Source organism: Corvus kubaryi, unplaced genomic scaffold (genome assembly GCF_017639235.1).
Source record: "Corvus kubaryi isolate FWS band 111438036 unplaced genomic scaffold, C.kubaryi_AGA036_p1.0 37387, whole genome shotgun sequence".
NCBI lineage: Eukaryota > Metazoa > Chordata > Aves > Passeriformes > Corvidae > Corvus > Corvus kubaryi.
Window position 1 is genome coordinate 350,149 of NW_024581129.1, and position 15,286 is coordinate 365,434.

The 15,286-nt window shown below is 39.1% G+C and overlaps 1 protein-coding gene across 4 annotated transcripts in view; it reads right to left on the reverse strand.

Annotated features, from left to right (window-relative positions):
* MYH11 (myosin heavy chain 11) overlaps window positions 1-15,286 on the reverse strand; it is a 55,630-nt gene that overhangs the window by 14,642 nt on the left and 25,702 nt on the right. For 3 of the 4 annotated variants that reach the window (XM_042037160.1, XM_042037162.1, XM_042037163.1), the window contains exons 6-24: window positions 14,064-14,084; window positions 11,723-11,815; window positions 10,710-10,773; window positions 9,408-9,506; window positions 8,309-8,452; window positions 6,829-6,924; window positions 6,326-6,444; window positions 6,008-6,160; window positions 5,669-5,842; window positions 5,331-5,504; window positions 4,803-4,917; window positions 4,003-4,196; window positions 3,730-3,851; window positions 3,553-3,622; window positions 3,248-3,408; window positions 2,311-2,419; window positions 1,290-1,421; window positions 804-1,010; window positions 271-408 (exon numbers count right to left, since the gene is read on the reverse strand). In XM_042037160.1, the coding sequence (XP_041893094.1) occupies window positions 271-408; window positions 804-1,010; window positions 1,290-1,421; window positions 2,311-2,419; window positions 3,248-3,408; window positions 3,553-3,622; window positions 3,730-3,851; window positions 4,003-4,196; window positions 4,803-4,917; window positions 5,331-5,504; window positions 5,669-5,842; window positions 6,008-6,160; window positions 6,326-6,444; window positions 6,829-6,924; window positions 8,309-8,452; window positions 9,408-9,506; window positions 10,710-10,773; window positions 11,723-11,815; window positions 14,064-14,084 (2,385 nt within the window). The remainder of the gene's footprint in view (window positions 1-270; window positions 409-803; window positions 1,011-1,289; window positions 1,422-2,310; window positions 2,420-3,247; window positions 3,409-3,552; window positions 3,623-3,729; window positions 3,852-4,002; window positions 4,197-4,802; window positions 4,918-5,330; window positions 5,505-5,668; window positions 5,843-6,007; window positions 6,161-6,325; window positions 6,445-6,828; window positions 6,925-8,308; window positions 8,453-9,407; window positions 9,507-10,709; window positions 10,774-11,722; window positions 11,816-14,063; window positions 14,085-15,286) is intronic. The other variant, XM_042037161.1, reaches the window with a different exon arrangement.

Here is a 15,286-nt window from a genome sequence, read left to right on the forward strand (position 1 = left end):
TTGTGCTTGACTGCTGTGGATATTTTGCTTGAAGATGTTTTTGCTACAGCAGATCTCAAACACAGTAGTTTTAAACAATTTTGAATTGTTTAAATGAGCACTGAAAAATTATCAGAAATGCATTTGATATAGGCTGGACTGATGGCCCGGTGTAACTGTACATCCATGAGATTAGACAGTCAAGAGTGTTCCTGTTGGTCTAGTAGAAGAGAAGGTTTTCTCTCAACTTTCACTACTTTCAGAGTAAGAAAGTGGACTCAGAACACTTACTTTGCTTAGCTTGTTATTCTGATCTTCCATTATCAGAATATCATCTTCCATTTTCTTTATCTTGCTATCTGCTGCTACTTTTTCAAGTTGCAGTTTCTGCCTTGCAGCTTCTTCTTCTTCCAGCTGTTCCTCAAGGTCCTTTGAGGGGGGGAAAAAGAAAACCACAAAACATGAATTCTGGAAATAAAATACCACTTATATAATTCTTAAGAAAGGCTTAATGTTTATTACTGTATGTTGTAAACTTTGTTGTTTTTATTAAGAACTAGATAGTCTGCAATACTTGACAACATAGAATGAAAGATTTGTTAAAATAATGTTTTAGAGAAAAGATTATTTAAGATTGAGATGGGGAAAATGATAACTCTGGAGGAAAGAGCATCAATTGGTTGTCCTTACTTCAGTGGCACAGACATATATCCTACAGAGGGTTGTGTAGCAAGCACTGTCCTAGGATCTGAGGTTTGCCAGTCTCTGTTGTTTGTCAGTGACATCCAAGTTATTGTCTGTATTTGTCACTTATCCTTCCTTACCAGCATTTGTTGTTGCATTTTTTTCTTCTCTGCCTGCAGCTGCTGGCTGCGCTCCTCCTCCTCCTCAATTCTGGCTTCCATCTCATGCAGGATCTCTTCCAGCTCTTGTTTCTTAGCAGCTAAACGGACTCTCATCTCCTCAGCCTCAGCATACAGCTCAGTTTCTGCCTGAAGCTGCTCTGCCAGGAGGTTCTTCTCTTCAACAAGCTGCACAAATGAAATGGAGAGGAAGTTAAGGCTTGGAGTGCAAATTGGCTGTTTCACTGGACAGTCCTGGGGTACAGGCAGGCAGCTCTACCACACATTTTTGTGTGGATGTTGGGCCTTTACTGAAGTGACTGGGAGCTTTTCTGCACTGACCTGTTCTGGACCATTGCTACGAAGAAATACGTGAGTGCAAAGGAGAGAGACACCTTTATTATAACAGCTTCTAGACATGGTAAAAGAACAGCTAGTGTTTTCCAGAGGCTCAGAGCTGTAAATCACCTGTGAGTGTTTCTGTTCAAGCTCCTTCAATTCACTCTCTGCTTTTTGTTGTCTTTCCTTAGTTTTTTGTAGTTCTTCGTCCTTGGCCTGCATTTCTTCCTCTTGGCGGGTGACTTGCAGCAGTGGTTTCACCTGGAAACAGAAAGGTTTTTCAAGAATGTTTCCTGTCAGTATTTGTGTTGCTGAGCATGGTGCTTAAAGTACTGACTGGCACTAGTGGTAGTGCTGCCATGGCTCAAGACTGGACAAATACTGTCCAGCCAAGCTTGATGTGAACATCTTTAAAGCCCCGAGCCTCAGCAGTGTTGCTCTTGGCTGTCTCTATGTTAATTCCTGGGGCCTTGTGAGCACCTCTGCCTCTGATAGTGTCACTTTTGGAATGGCTCCAGGCCTGTTTTAATCCCCTGATAATGTACAAAAGCTACATCTTCTGCTTAGAAAGGCAATATGCACACCCAGGTGTGTGTTACTGCCTATTTCTCGTTGCAGAGGAGATTGCTATCAATCCAAGTAGTAAAAGTTCTCTGAATCCAAACTGAAGACCATTCATGAAACACCCAAGCCTCTTTAATAGGAAAATAGACTTAATTTGCATGAGTGCCCAGCACAAAGATGTTTAGTGTCCCAGTTAGGAATTCTTGAGCTACTGGGTTCCCCATAGATCTATCACTTTGGATGTTCAGAAAATTCAGTTCTACTCTGTGTTCTCATTATCCACCCCTGTGAAATGATTTAATTTCGTGGCAATTAAAAAAGTCCCCAAAGATGCAAAATATTTTATGAATTTCTGCTTAACTGGATTGTCTTCTTCTCAAGTTAGAACTAACTTTAATGTTAATGACATAATATAACTGTCCAGAGTATCTCTAATGCCAAATTTTGTGAAACGAATGAGGCTCTTGCCATCAGCTGCACTGGGCTTTGGAACAAGGAGCATGCCTGACACTATGTACCTTGGTATCATGTGCATTTCATTTCTTTTGGAAAACTGAGGAGAGATTTACTGATAGCAGTCACTCACTTTAGTAAACAGTCTCCACCACTGCCAGTTCCTCAGCTTCAGGTAAGCAGCACAATTTCTTTGGATAACCTTCATTGCAGTCAACTGTTGCTGTCTCTTGGCAAAGGCTCTGTGATTAAAAATGTAAAGCAAATTGGTTCAGTCTGAAAATAGAAGGTGTTTGCAAGGTACACACATTAAGCAAAGAAACTCTGGCATGAGAGTCTGCTGATGAGCCACATGGTTTGGGAAGTCTGGAACAAATTCTTTTGTTGCTTTAACAGTGCCTGTGCTTTCCTGAGGAAGGATGATAACTCTGGTTAGCTGTCTGGTATTTTATTTTGGTTTTTTTGGCTGTTTGCCTTCCATGGGTAGGCACAGATGTATAGATCTAGTTCTGGCTGCACCATCTTTCCAGAGTACACAGGGACTCAGATCTTGCACTGATCATCATTCTTGAAACATATTTCTTTGTCTGGCAATTTGAAAGCCTTGATAGTATGCAGAAAAAAAAGGCATTATTGTTGATAGTTTTGTGGTGTACATTAACTGAGATCATGCTGGATGATCAGTGCTCCACGCTGAAGCTGTGGAAGAAATTATTTTATGTTTTATAGATGCCAGGGGTGCTGCTACTTGTAGTGCATAAGACTCCAGTCATAGCTTAGGATGCTCCTCCTCCTGCTGGTACAAATATATAAATGTTTAAATGATGGGTCATTGTCTCAGCTTATTGTACAGAGGGGCGTGAGCAGCCTCACAATGTAACTGCTTCCCTGTAATTACACTAATCAGCCTCTTCTGGGCTGGAAGTGAAACCTTCATTGGACACGAGTTCTAATGCAGTATAAATAATAATGAAATGTCTCAGTATCTTCACTTTGTTATATGGAAAACTAAAGGCCCCTGCAGATACTCTGCTGCAGAAGACATTCTGTTTGTTAGCACATATTCTTACTTTCTTGCTAGGTAGCCTCGGGACATAGCTTGGAAGGCGATAATAACGTCTGTGATCTTCAGGTCTCTCTCTTCTTCCAGGTGAGCCAGAACACCAGTTCTGAAGAAGATTTTACTCTGTCCAATTCTGTACAAGTTGGGATCGAGCTCTAGTGCTTTGATCTGGAGGAAAACAGGGATATTTGTTAACTCCAGTGCTGAAGTTTAGGGTACTAAAAATCACTTCTCATTTCTGTTCAGTCTCAACATTTTTTATATAAGAAGTATAGACCTGATTATCAATAGGATCAAAAATGCTTTCCTCACCATGAGTATGCAAGCCTGCTTCCCATCCATGAATCCTTTAGGAATGGCATTTGCAGCGAGAATCTCATATCTGCCAAAAGATGCTTATGTTAGGGAGGTTGAAATGCACTGGATAGTTTTGTACAGACAGGTGTCACAGCTCTACTGAACCCAGAACCGGGGCTGAGGGACTCGTACCGCTGGCGGAACTCCTGGAAGACGATCCTGTTGGGGAATCCCTGCCGGCAGATACGGATCCCTTCCAGGACACCATTGCAGCGCAACTGCTCAAGCACTAAATGGGCATCAAGTTTTCCAGACTGAAAGGGGAACAGAAGGTATTTTAGCACAAATTTACAAAAATGTCCATATATCTATGTTTGAAGACGTTGTTCAGCTCTGCCATGTGCAGCAAGCAGCTCAACAGCAATAATGTGCCAGGAGTCTGAAAACCAAGCATCTGAAATTTACCCTTTTTTCATGATTTGGAATGATGCAGCGGACAAAGTTGGGATTGGTATTCCTTAAGGTGGTCATCAGTTTGGTCAGCTGCTCCTTATAGAGTTGTCCAACAGTACGGAACATGCCTTTCTTGGTTTTTGAAGAACTGGGGAGTGAACTTTCACTCATCTTCGCCATTTGGTCCAGCCCAACTATACGGTCCACTGAAACAGAGAAGAAAGAATGGAACAGTTTATAAACTGTCCTTGCCTCACATTACACTCATCACTGGCATTGTTACACTGCAGCTTGCCAAAGAGGACCAGTATATTTTTTATGCAATAGAAGCCTTCTGACAAATGTACTAGAAGCCCTTTTGGGTAAATAGTCTACTTCTGTCAAAAATGAAAATGTGGATTTTTTTAAGTAGTGACAGAATGGAGCAACTGAATACCCAGGATATATTTTGTCCATGAATTAAATAGAACTGTACAGAACTTACATGAGAGGATTCATAAAACCTAACAATAACCTGTTTTAAATGAGGTCTACAATATTACATATTCAGCAACATTTTAACAGTGTGATGAATAATTTTTATTCAGTTGCTGAATAATATTAAGGAAATTTTTTGATAGTGCTTAAAACTCTCTAAAGAAATTTTTCATAAACATGTCTTTAGAACACATTATTCTTATTTCTTAGTTCAGTCTCTTCTATGCTTATCATGTTCACACTTGTGTGCTGCCAGCAAGGGATGGCTGTCAAAAAGTTCTGGTAGGAGTTTCTCCCTTTAAACCCCATCACCAATTTAGAGTTGTGATTCATACCATCCTTCCAAAGGTCTGCTACAAATTTGTCTGAAGACTGGTTCAGCAGAGCAGTCACATTGTCATTTAGTGGATCCATGTTCTTTGTCAGCCAGGCAGTTGCGTTGTAGGTAACCTGCAGGGAACAGTGAATGCTACATCAAAAATTTGTTCTTGATAAGAAATCTGGAGTGTCCAAGAACACAGGGCACTGTATCAACACAAAATCAGACAAATAATTTGCAAAGCTTTCTAGGGTTGAGAGTTGAGTATTTATTCTCACATGTACTAATGTCTTTAAAAAGTCTGCTTGCTAGAAAAGAATCCAAATTACTTGGATTTTCAATAACCTTGGTGCTGGTTATTTTTGTTTTCTTCTGAGCTTAGCACAACTATGATTTGCAAATCTTATTTCATGTGTTGTGTAATTAAAGCACTTAATAAGCCCATTTTGTAATTAAAGCCATGTCTCATCAATGCAGGTACCACAATGTTTCTCTTTGATCCTTTGGGTATCCCTAAGTCAAAAGAGCTCAATCTGTCCAGTACCTTTCCTGCATAGTGTATTATACAGAACTCTGTTTTATCCTTGAGTTGCTTGGGCTTCTGGAATTTGGGATGGTTGCCTTGTTCTTGAATTAGTTTCTCCACAAAGGATGTGTCAGTAGCCTTGGGGAACCAGCACTCTTCATCCAGCAAAGCCAGGACACCAGGAGGATTGGTCTGCAACAGGAGCAGTATCAGATCAGAAACATCACAAGCAGAGGCAGAGACAGAGCACCACATTCTTTACCCCTGAGGTTACAAATCCTTCCAGGAAATAAAGGATCTCTTGTTGTACTGACACATAACTATGTAGTATCCCACCTACAGAGAGATAATCTTACTGGTCTTTCGATCAGCTCAATGCAAGGTTGCAGGTCAAGGCCAAAGTCAATGAAATTCCATTCAATGCCCTCTCGCTGGTATTCCTCTTGCTCCAATATAAACATTGTGTGGTTGAAAAGCTGCTGAAGTTTCTCATTAGTGTAGTTGATGCAGAGCTGCTCAAAGGAATTGATCTGTGAAGAGGAAAAAAGTGAGTTCATAATGTTAGAAAGAGGCCTTTAAGAGTGAACTTAAATGATAAGATAGTATTTGCTATTTTATATTTCTTTTTGCATTTTAAAGTAATTACAATATAAAGATCTATATCAGTTTAATCAGCTTGTGTCCGCAGTATATACCTCAAAAATCTCAAATCCAGCAATGTCAAGGATCCCCAAGAAAGAAGCTCCTTGTCTTTTTGTTTTATCGAGAGCTTTGTTCACACGAGCCAGGATCCAACGGAAAAGACGCTCAAATTTTGCCTTGGCCAAAGCTTCTATGGCAAAGTCCGCCTGGAAAAGGTAAGAGGAGATTGTAAGTGAAAGAAGAAACCCACTTAACTGTTAATTTCTGAAGAAATGAGATATAAAATGGACATTTCCCTTTATACAAGATGTAAAGAGAAATAGAAAAAGGGAGAATAGCTTCAGGAGAGCTGAGCAGAGTGCATGTGGTACCTGCTCTTTGGTCTGAGCTTTCTGGACAACATCTCGCCCAACCTTGATTCTTGGGGTCAGAATAGATCTTGTGAAATCTGTCACATTAATCCCCATCAGGTGGCACACTTTTTGTGCAGCTAGAATAAAAAAGTGAGATTTTATTTCAGACTGAATTGCCTCTTAGCAGGTCAGTAAGTGTGAATATGAGTAGCTCAGCAAGTATGTGGAGTTATTTATATTCTTTAGAAGCTCCTCTATTGTACAAACAAGAGATGACACTTGCCATAAAAGTAACATTTGTGATCCAAGCAACAAATTCACCATTCATCAATTTATGGATTCAAGATTACTAGAAAAGGTAATGATAACTGAGCTGATTTTAAGGATGGGTTATATTTTAAAGCCTGAGAGCTAAATAGGAAATAGCAATTAAATAAAAAATACTGATAAAGAGTGCTTATTCAGTTGCTATTTTATTAATTTCTTAATGTTAAATAAAATTTTGAAGTGGAAAATCTTACCAGTATCATCTGGCATAGAAGCTTGATCAGTGTTTCTCTCCTTCTTGAAGACAATATTACCCAGTTGTAGGACAGATGAAACGACCCTCAGTATAGCTGTAAGAGAAACAGGTAATATAAATGAGGACCAGAATGGCCATGTTTTGAAAGCTCTGTTCTCTGCAATAACATTCTGTTGCCTGTGATAGTTTGTACCTCTCTGGAAGGAGTTAAAGGACTGTGCCATAAACTGCAGGAGTTTGAATGCTGTTTGAGCAACAATCTCCATGTGCAGTGGAGTAAATGCGCCAGTCTGGGAACACCAGCACCTCAAGCTAAGTTAGGCTGGCCCCCCAGGCAGATCCCCACATCTCAGGAACTTGTCTCCCACTCAGTGCCTGTAGCATCTTCCCTGCTCAGTCACTCAAGAGTATTTCTGTGTTTAAAATAAAAAATATATCTGAATTACCAGCAGCTTCAAAAATGTGTGGCACTTCTGAATGTCCAGTTATTCAGGGATATATGGATATTTTGTTGTGCAACTAAAATCAAATCTGTACATATCTTTGAAGGATTAGTGTCAAAGTACAGAAAAGTAATTGACAATGTTTGATTATTAAAATATATATAAATGTGATTCCACCTAATCTTGGGTAGTAAAATCTACTGATATGTTACAGATGAGGTTGTATGAATCTGGGGAGTTCTATTTGTTTATCTGATAAATTTACACAGGAGAAGGATACTGTCCTAATGGGCTTCTGTTTTAGAGCATGAAATCAAAGGGGTTCAGACAGTAACATAACGACTCCTGCTGCTGCAGTGGAGAATGCTGCCGTCCACACCGCAACTGTCAGGAGAGCAGACCAGTGTGCACCAGTAACATCATCTAGATTGACCAAGGCTGGGGTTTTGCTCAACATCCCTCGGTCACTGATGCAGCTGCTGCAGCTGCTCCAAGGCTCAGGCAATGGGAGGATGCTGCTTTTGCCACCAGGTGTCACTTGGGACGTGGCAATTTGCATCCGAGGGCCCTGCACGCTCCCAGCGGCACTGAACTAAAAGCTATGCAGGTGGATGTCTCTGGCAGGCCTACATTTTCTAGACAGTTTAGTTGTTTCATGCTCTTTGCTTTTATTCCTCTTTTCTCTGAATCAGTGAGTACATATGAGTTATTTGAGCCTGTTCCATTTCTTTAAAAAATAAATCAGATTATTTTGCAACTTTTTCATGCTAGTTGTTGGAAAGTTCTGAAAAATAGCTTTAAATGGCCATTACTGTTGATAGAGCTGGCTTGGACTCAGTAATCTCTTTTTGGATATGTAGGGAGTTCCAATGAGAAATATTCTCTTTCATAAACAAATTAGCTTTGCAAAGTGATTATTCTGGACAGAATTAACCTCTGCATTTGCATCTCTATGTAGTGTCACTTGCAGATGTATATCTTGAATATCTGTATATACTTGAACATCTTGAATACAGTGTTGATAACAATTCTCACATGTCTGTTCCTCATCAGTAAAGCCCATAATTTTCATGGCTTCCAAGGTCTCCTGGAACATTTCATCATCTTGTTGAGAAGGAATAGGCACGTAGCCACTAGATAGAAAGGTGTAATTGTTGAAGCCTTCCAGCAACAAATCATCTAAAAAGAAGAAGAAAAGCTTTATTTAAGTGCATCTACTTAATGCTCTTGGTTCATGAATTCTCCTAAGGAACAACAGAAAAACCCACAACATTATCACCAAAGGAAGATTCTGCTTGTATGAGGAGTTTAGGGTTTTGTGGTGCACAAATATTTTCAAAAGAACTATTTTAGCAAGCTTGATGGTGTTAAGTTTCCAGTTTTCATTAGTGACTGGGGAGCGTCTCTGCACCTTGGGGTAATTTTGTGTCCTATGGACTCAAATCTGAGCCATTCTTCCCCAGATTCTTTTATTTAGTGCCATATGTAACCTACTCAGAATTATGCCTCTGCCTGTGGGGATTCAGGTAATAATAAGAATGAAACCAGGCAACAACCAAATTGGGCCAAACTTAACAGGCTATTCAACCCTATTCTATGGCCACCAACAGATTCTTAGGTAAGGAACATAAAAGCCAGTTATCCATTGCTTTATACATTCTTTGGCAGTGATTGAGGGAAATATGTCATATTTGAACCGTGATGTTCCAATACATCTGAAACTGTGGCCTTCAGAGTGTAATATGTTCTGTGGCAAATACATTCTCTTAATTTATTTTAAAACAACAAGCCGATATGCTTGTTGGAACCCACAGTTTCTTTTGTGTAAAGCAATTAATAACTCTTCCCAATTTTCTTCTTGAAATTATTCAAGATGGGATCTGAATGAGTCTACATCTCCTGTAAATTTAAATATCCTGTAAACTGCCTCAAACAGGTGGACATGAATTGATGCTTTCGTATAATTCACTTGAGAAAATTACTTTCTATAGCTAAAATTCATAGCTATTTCTATGCCTGTTTATTTATAGAAAGGATTGAATGACATATAATTACATAAATTAAGATAAATACTTAGGCAAGCCATTGCTCAGACTATTCAATGAGATGAGAGAACCATTAGTAAGGAACTTACTTCTCATTTGTTCAGAAGCTCCAGCAATCAAATAGTAAAAGATGTGAAATGTTCTTTCATCTTTAGCCTGACGAATTGCACGGGATTTTTCAAGCAAATCTGTTTGTCAAGTGTGTTAAAAAAATTTCCTTAATTGTGCTATCAGCCTCAGAACCAGCAATAGCATTGTCAAAGTATTTGCCACGAGCTTGTAAAACACTAATATATGTCTAATTCTGTGGCAGAAGCTCTGGTAATGGTATAATGCTTACCACAAAAAGCAGATCAATTTCGTACCTCTTATTGCAGGGTAAATACTGGTAATCATGGCAGTGAGCACAATAGACCGAAATGCTTCTAAAATCAGAGGTATAAAACTAATATTATCTATATCACAATATAACTAACAGCACTTTGAAAATGAAGTACCAATATAATTCTTTAATCATAAGGTGGGGCTGCTAGAAAAAGAGTTCTTGAGGTGAGTATTGTAGGTATAAAAGCAATAAAATCAAGTTTTATTTATGAACCATTTTTGTGACTATAAGCTAATAAAAATGAAGTTTGCAATAGTGTATTTCAATACCAGTCAGTGATTCACTCTTTAAAAGCTAAAGTGCTGTAGATAAAACTTCAGTTAAGACCAAAAATGTTAAAACATGACTTTTTCTAAAGATCAGCTGTCAAAATAAGAGCAGAATTATAAACTGTTGCTTGATGCTGTATTCAAGGGATAAGGTCCTTCTTTATAGCTGCATCATTCTTTCTCATTTATTGGAGCAAGAAGCTCCTTCTGTGTGCAAAAATGAGCAGTGCAACACGGAGGAAACTACCTGCATATTAATATGTTCATTAAAACATACTACCTCATAAACAGCCAAGGGAACAGGCAACATACTTGACAGACAAGGTCAGACTGAGCTGAATTTCTCTGTACATTTTCCCTGAAAAAGTACATCACGGTTATTGATATACAGCTCCCTGCTCCGGGTGTGTAATTTGACACAGCAGTCAGTATTTAGCATCCAGGCAAGACGAGTTCTCTGGTCATGAAAATGTCCCTTGCCATTGCCTAAGTTACAGTTTGTCCAGTTTCTGAAGCTGTATTTGGGGAATAGCTCCCTTTCCCATAGCTGAGAAAACAGCCCTGAAAACATAAACCTGAGAGCAAGACAAACTGAGAAGCTGGTATCAGCACAAGCAGAGCCCCTTCCCTCCCTCTTTGTTTATAGCAGCCTCATCAGTATTTGCCTTTCTTAGACATGCAATGAGCTTGTTTATCTTACTTCCTCTCAGCCTAGTGCAGCTCACTGAAAAGGATACAAGTCTCTATGTTTGCTCCGACAATGTAGCCTGTCACATCGAAGTTGATGCGGATGAATTTGCCCTGTGAATGAAAAGAAGATCTAAATTGGGCTATTCTTTCAGCTTATGCCAGGTTTTCTGACTTTAGCCAGTATTTAGCCTGTTTCATAAGATGTGTGCATCATCCTCCCAAGAATAACATGCTTGACTCCCTCCTGCTGGGACAACCTGTGGAACAGCCTGAAAGGAAGTGAACTTCTCTGATATTCCCTCTGTACAGATTTCCCCCCACTTTGTTCAGGCACTTAGAGGGAAAGGAGTTCTCCCTGCTGGACTAGGCTTTGGAATCAGGGGTAGGACAACATCTTTGTTCTACTTTGATTTCCACAAAGTCAGTGAGGGAACAGCCTTGGATTTGTGTAACTCACTCTGCTAAGGTTGGCCCACATGGATCCCTAAAATTTGCAAGGAGAGAGCAGAGGTGGGAGAGGAGGGTCTGCAGGGAAAACAGGCATCTGCCAGCACTTGCAGGAAGAAGTGTCATCAGATAATGACAGCTCTCAGCTCACAACATTCTAACTCAGATCTGTGTGACTGGTTTTTTCTTTCTTCTCCATTTTCTCTCCGTTTTTTCTCCATTTTCTATTTATTATCTTAACCAGGACATAACAGACACACCTTATGAGATATATATATACTCAACAATGGTGCAAAGAAAATGGAAGTACAGATTTGGTTTGCAAATATTCTGAAGGTGGGTATCTGCTGGAGCAGAAGGTGACTCTAAAAGGTCACACATAGACTGCTAAATTGTGAGAGACAATGTTACTGTCAAGTTTGAGCCTGATCTTTAATCTTCTGTCAAGCCAAATTCCTATTTAAGAGGAGAATTCGAAACTGTTTTAAAGGGATCAGTTTTAAGGCTCTCTTTAGAGAGAAGCACTGATGGGGACCACTGTCTGTACACTGGCTTTTAAAAGGTGTTTTACCTCCCCCTCCACCCCAGACCGACCTGGATTTCTCCTACTTACGAATCTGGAGGAGTTGTCATTCTTCACAGTTTTGGCATTTCCAAAAGCTTCAAGAATAGGGTTTGCCTGTAGAAGCTGTTTTTCCAGCTCACCCTAAAATTCATTCAGAAGCAGTTAACACTGAACTTTGTAATTACTTACCTGAAACCAACACTTGTACACAGGAGAGAAAGGTGAAATCTAAGTTAAGTCTCTATTTTTTTTGCTGAATACTGCATTTCATGTGGATTTGTTTTCATTCTTGATTAATCTTTGTGTTTATCTATTTGTGCAATTGACTGCTGCCCTGTATACATGACCCTTTTCCAGCCCTGTTGCCTGTGACAGATCAAATTCTATTAATCTGTTTAACATCATGACTGGCCTTCCTTAAAAAAGAGGGTCATTCAATGTCAATTTTTTCTTCCAGTTTAGTATAATTTTTAAAAGGGATATTCTTAAAGGAACCTCTAGCATGTCTTTTCCAAGTTAGTTTATTGAGACCCTTTGCTAGCAAATGACAACGTAATTAGAATAACTTGCCGAGAATAATTTTAATGTAATGCAGCACAAAGCTACAAAGCAGATTTCATCAAGTCTATTAATAATGATCCATGCAAGGCTACTTAGGTTAAATATGGAATTGCATTGATTTATTTCAAACTAGGATAATGAATTCTCATGCAAACACACAAACTTCGTATTATATTGTTAATTGTGATTGGTAATTGCTAAGGAAACAAATCATGCAATGAAACAGGCATGCATTTAATTCTATATATTTACCTAATCCTATTTCTAAGCAAATCAATGAAGTTGAAAAAATACTTTGAATATGTATACAGCTTTTCAGAACTCTTCATTCAACTTTGTCCTATGAGATCATTTACATTCACATTTACTTTGCCACACTATTCTTTGAATACTACTCCATGGTAACATGCATTATTTCAAATAACTCACCTTGAAAAGGAAAATGTCCTTGATAGATAATATGATATAATTTAAATCATTTTAACTGGAAATTAAGGCAATATTTTGTTTGAATCTAGGAAATAATTTGGAAAATGAAAGTGCTCCCAATTAATGTGCAAATCTGGTAACCTTTTTCTAAATGTCACTCCTGAATGTCCTGTAACTCCTATGGCAATGATGAGAGCTACCTCAGCAGTACCATTAAAAAGCTTACTACCCAAGAGTTGGAGGAGGAAGGAAGGAAAGTTTCCAAACAAGTTCATACAGGAATCCTAGAATAAGTAATGAATTCCTAAAAGTCCCTGAAGATTCTCTGTACTGAGCAGATCTGTCCAGTTACTCTGTGTAGATTAAAAACTCCAGTATAAGCAAAGGGTGTTGCTGCAATCAGATGGTGACATCTGAAATAGTACCTTGTCTGTTAAAATGAGACAGACACCACCTGCTTCTACTGAGAACCGAACTATGCCATAAACCTGGGTATAAAACTATGGCTCCACATGGCCAGCACTGTGTGCAGCTGTAAGTCCACCAAACTCCACAGAGGTGCCTATGCCAACCATGAATTAATTTTTTTTTTTTTTTTTTTTTTTTTTTTAGAGAGATTGTCAAAAGAAGTACTAAATTAACTAAGAGGCAACACTGTCATAGCTGAAGTCTGAGAGGCAGCAGTCAGAATGGGGCAAAAAAGACTGCATGAAAGAAAATAAATCCCATTTGCCTGGCACAGAAACACCAAGAATATGCCAGCTAACCTGCCTGGATTCCCAAAGCATCGCTATGTGGTATGCCACACAGAGAGGAGGGCCTGTCACACACCTGCAGACAGGTGCTGCAGTGGGAATTGCTCTGTTACATGTCACAGCAGCAAGTTAAGAACATGCTGACCCTTGTGGTGGTGCACAGTTCTCAACAGTTACACGGAAATGCAAAATTCCAAGCAATAACAAATGGAAAGCATGCAGCCAAACAAATCAAACACTGTGAGGTTTAGGAATTATTTCACAACAGTCCTAAAAAGTTCAACCTGAAGCACAGAAAGCATTTGGGTATTTCATTCAAAAACCACATTGTTTCATTTCAGGCTGAGCGGCTCTTCCAGGATCGTGGGAAATTTAATTCAAACTATGGCAATTTGAACACACACAGAGATATAGAAGAGGGTGATATTTGAAAGATGACCCAGCCTGTGTCAGACCTCATTCTTTACCATGGAGCCTGACACAGTTAGGCTTGATTTGTGAGAGCATTTGGTGCTATTGTTGCTTTTTATCATATCATACAACATATTTCAACAAAATCTCTCTTAAATTTTTGGGGTGCAACAATAGCATGCAGATCTACACTCAGTGCCTTAAACACACATCAAACAGTCTAAGTTACTCACGTAGGCAAAAGATGGACCTTGCTGTATTGAATAACATGGTATAAAATAAGTGTCAGTATAATTTCTATTAGACAGACATTTTTATTGTTTTTCCTCTATTAAAATAACCAGTACACAGTTTCCATGCAAATAAACCAGGAATACAGACATGAACAATCTATTGCAGACATACCACGGGCACAAATACCATTAACATACATACAGCATTTTAACTGAAGAGAAAAAAAGCCCTGAAACAAAGGGATGGGATTTGGATCCAGTCCCAGGTTAGTCTCTCAGGACCAGACAAGGGCAAATATTTTTATGATAAATCCCTTATTCTTCTCTGGTGCATTTTGTTATTCATTATATTTTAATGACTGAAATTGCAGTGTCAGTAGTTCTAATCACTGAATTACTATTTGTCAGCATGGTACAGAACAAATTAGACTTTCTCTCAGCTCCTCTCTGATGGATATTTGCCTTCAGGTCTGTCTCAGGGCAAATTTGATCCTGAGATTCACGTAATTCCCCAGAGGAGTCAGCAGCAACTGCACTTAGGGATGGCTTTGGCACCCCATGTTCATTTCCCCCAGACACGGAGCAGGATCTCAATAGGCAGAAATAATTTTTTTTGCATAAACATTAAACATTAGTCTTGGACTGTTTCCACTAAATTTAATCACAGATTTCTAGAAAATACTACTCAAAAGGACATCTACTCCTTCCCCTGCCCCAAATTAGAATCTCCTGTACATAAAAGCCCAGCTATTTGTGGTGGAAGAGGGAGGGCTGCATATCCTGTGCTCTGCTGACGCATGGGCAGGGGCAGCTGCAAGACCCAGCACAGGGGTGGTCATGAGATTTTACTTTACTTCCCCTTTCCGTACTAATTACTCATCTTGGACCCAGTCTTGTATTTGAGACACGATGAAATGTCTTCCTGAATTAAGCCTGTATTTTGCCATAAAAGTGAATTGCTTCGTTTTTTTTGCAGAAGTTTTGAGTAACATTGGAAAGGCTGGAAATGACATAGGACCTGGAGTTGTATCACTGAGAAGAGCAAAGACAGCTGAGGGCCTCAGCCATGGTAATGATCTCCAGGAACTGGGCAGGTATATGGTTCAAAGTAAGAAAATGAACTTTAGTCTCTCAGGCAAAACTATTACAAATTTTGAAGTCACAAAGTACTTATAAAAAATTGTGCCTTTCAAAATTGTTACCTCTGACAGAGCAGTAAAAAG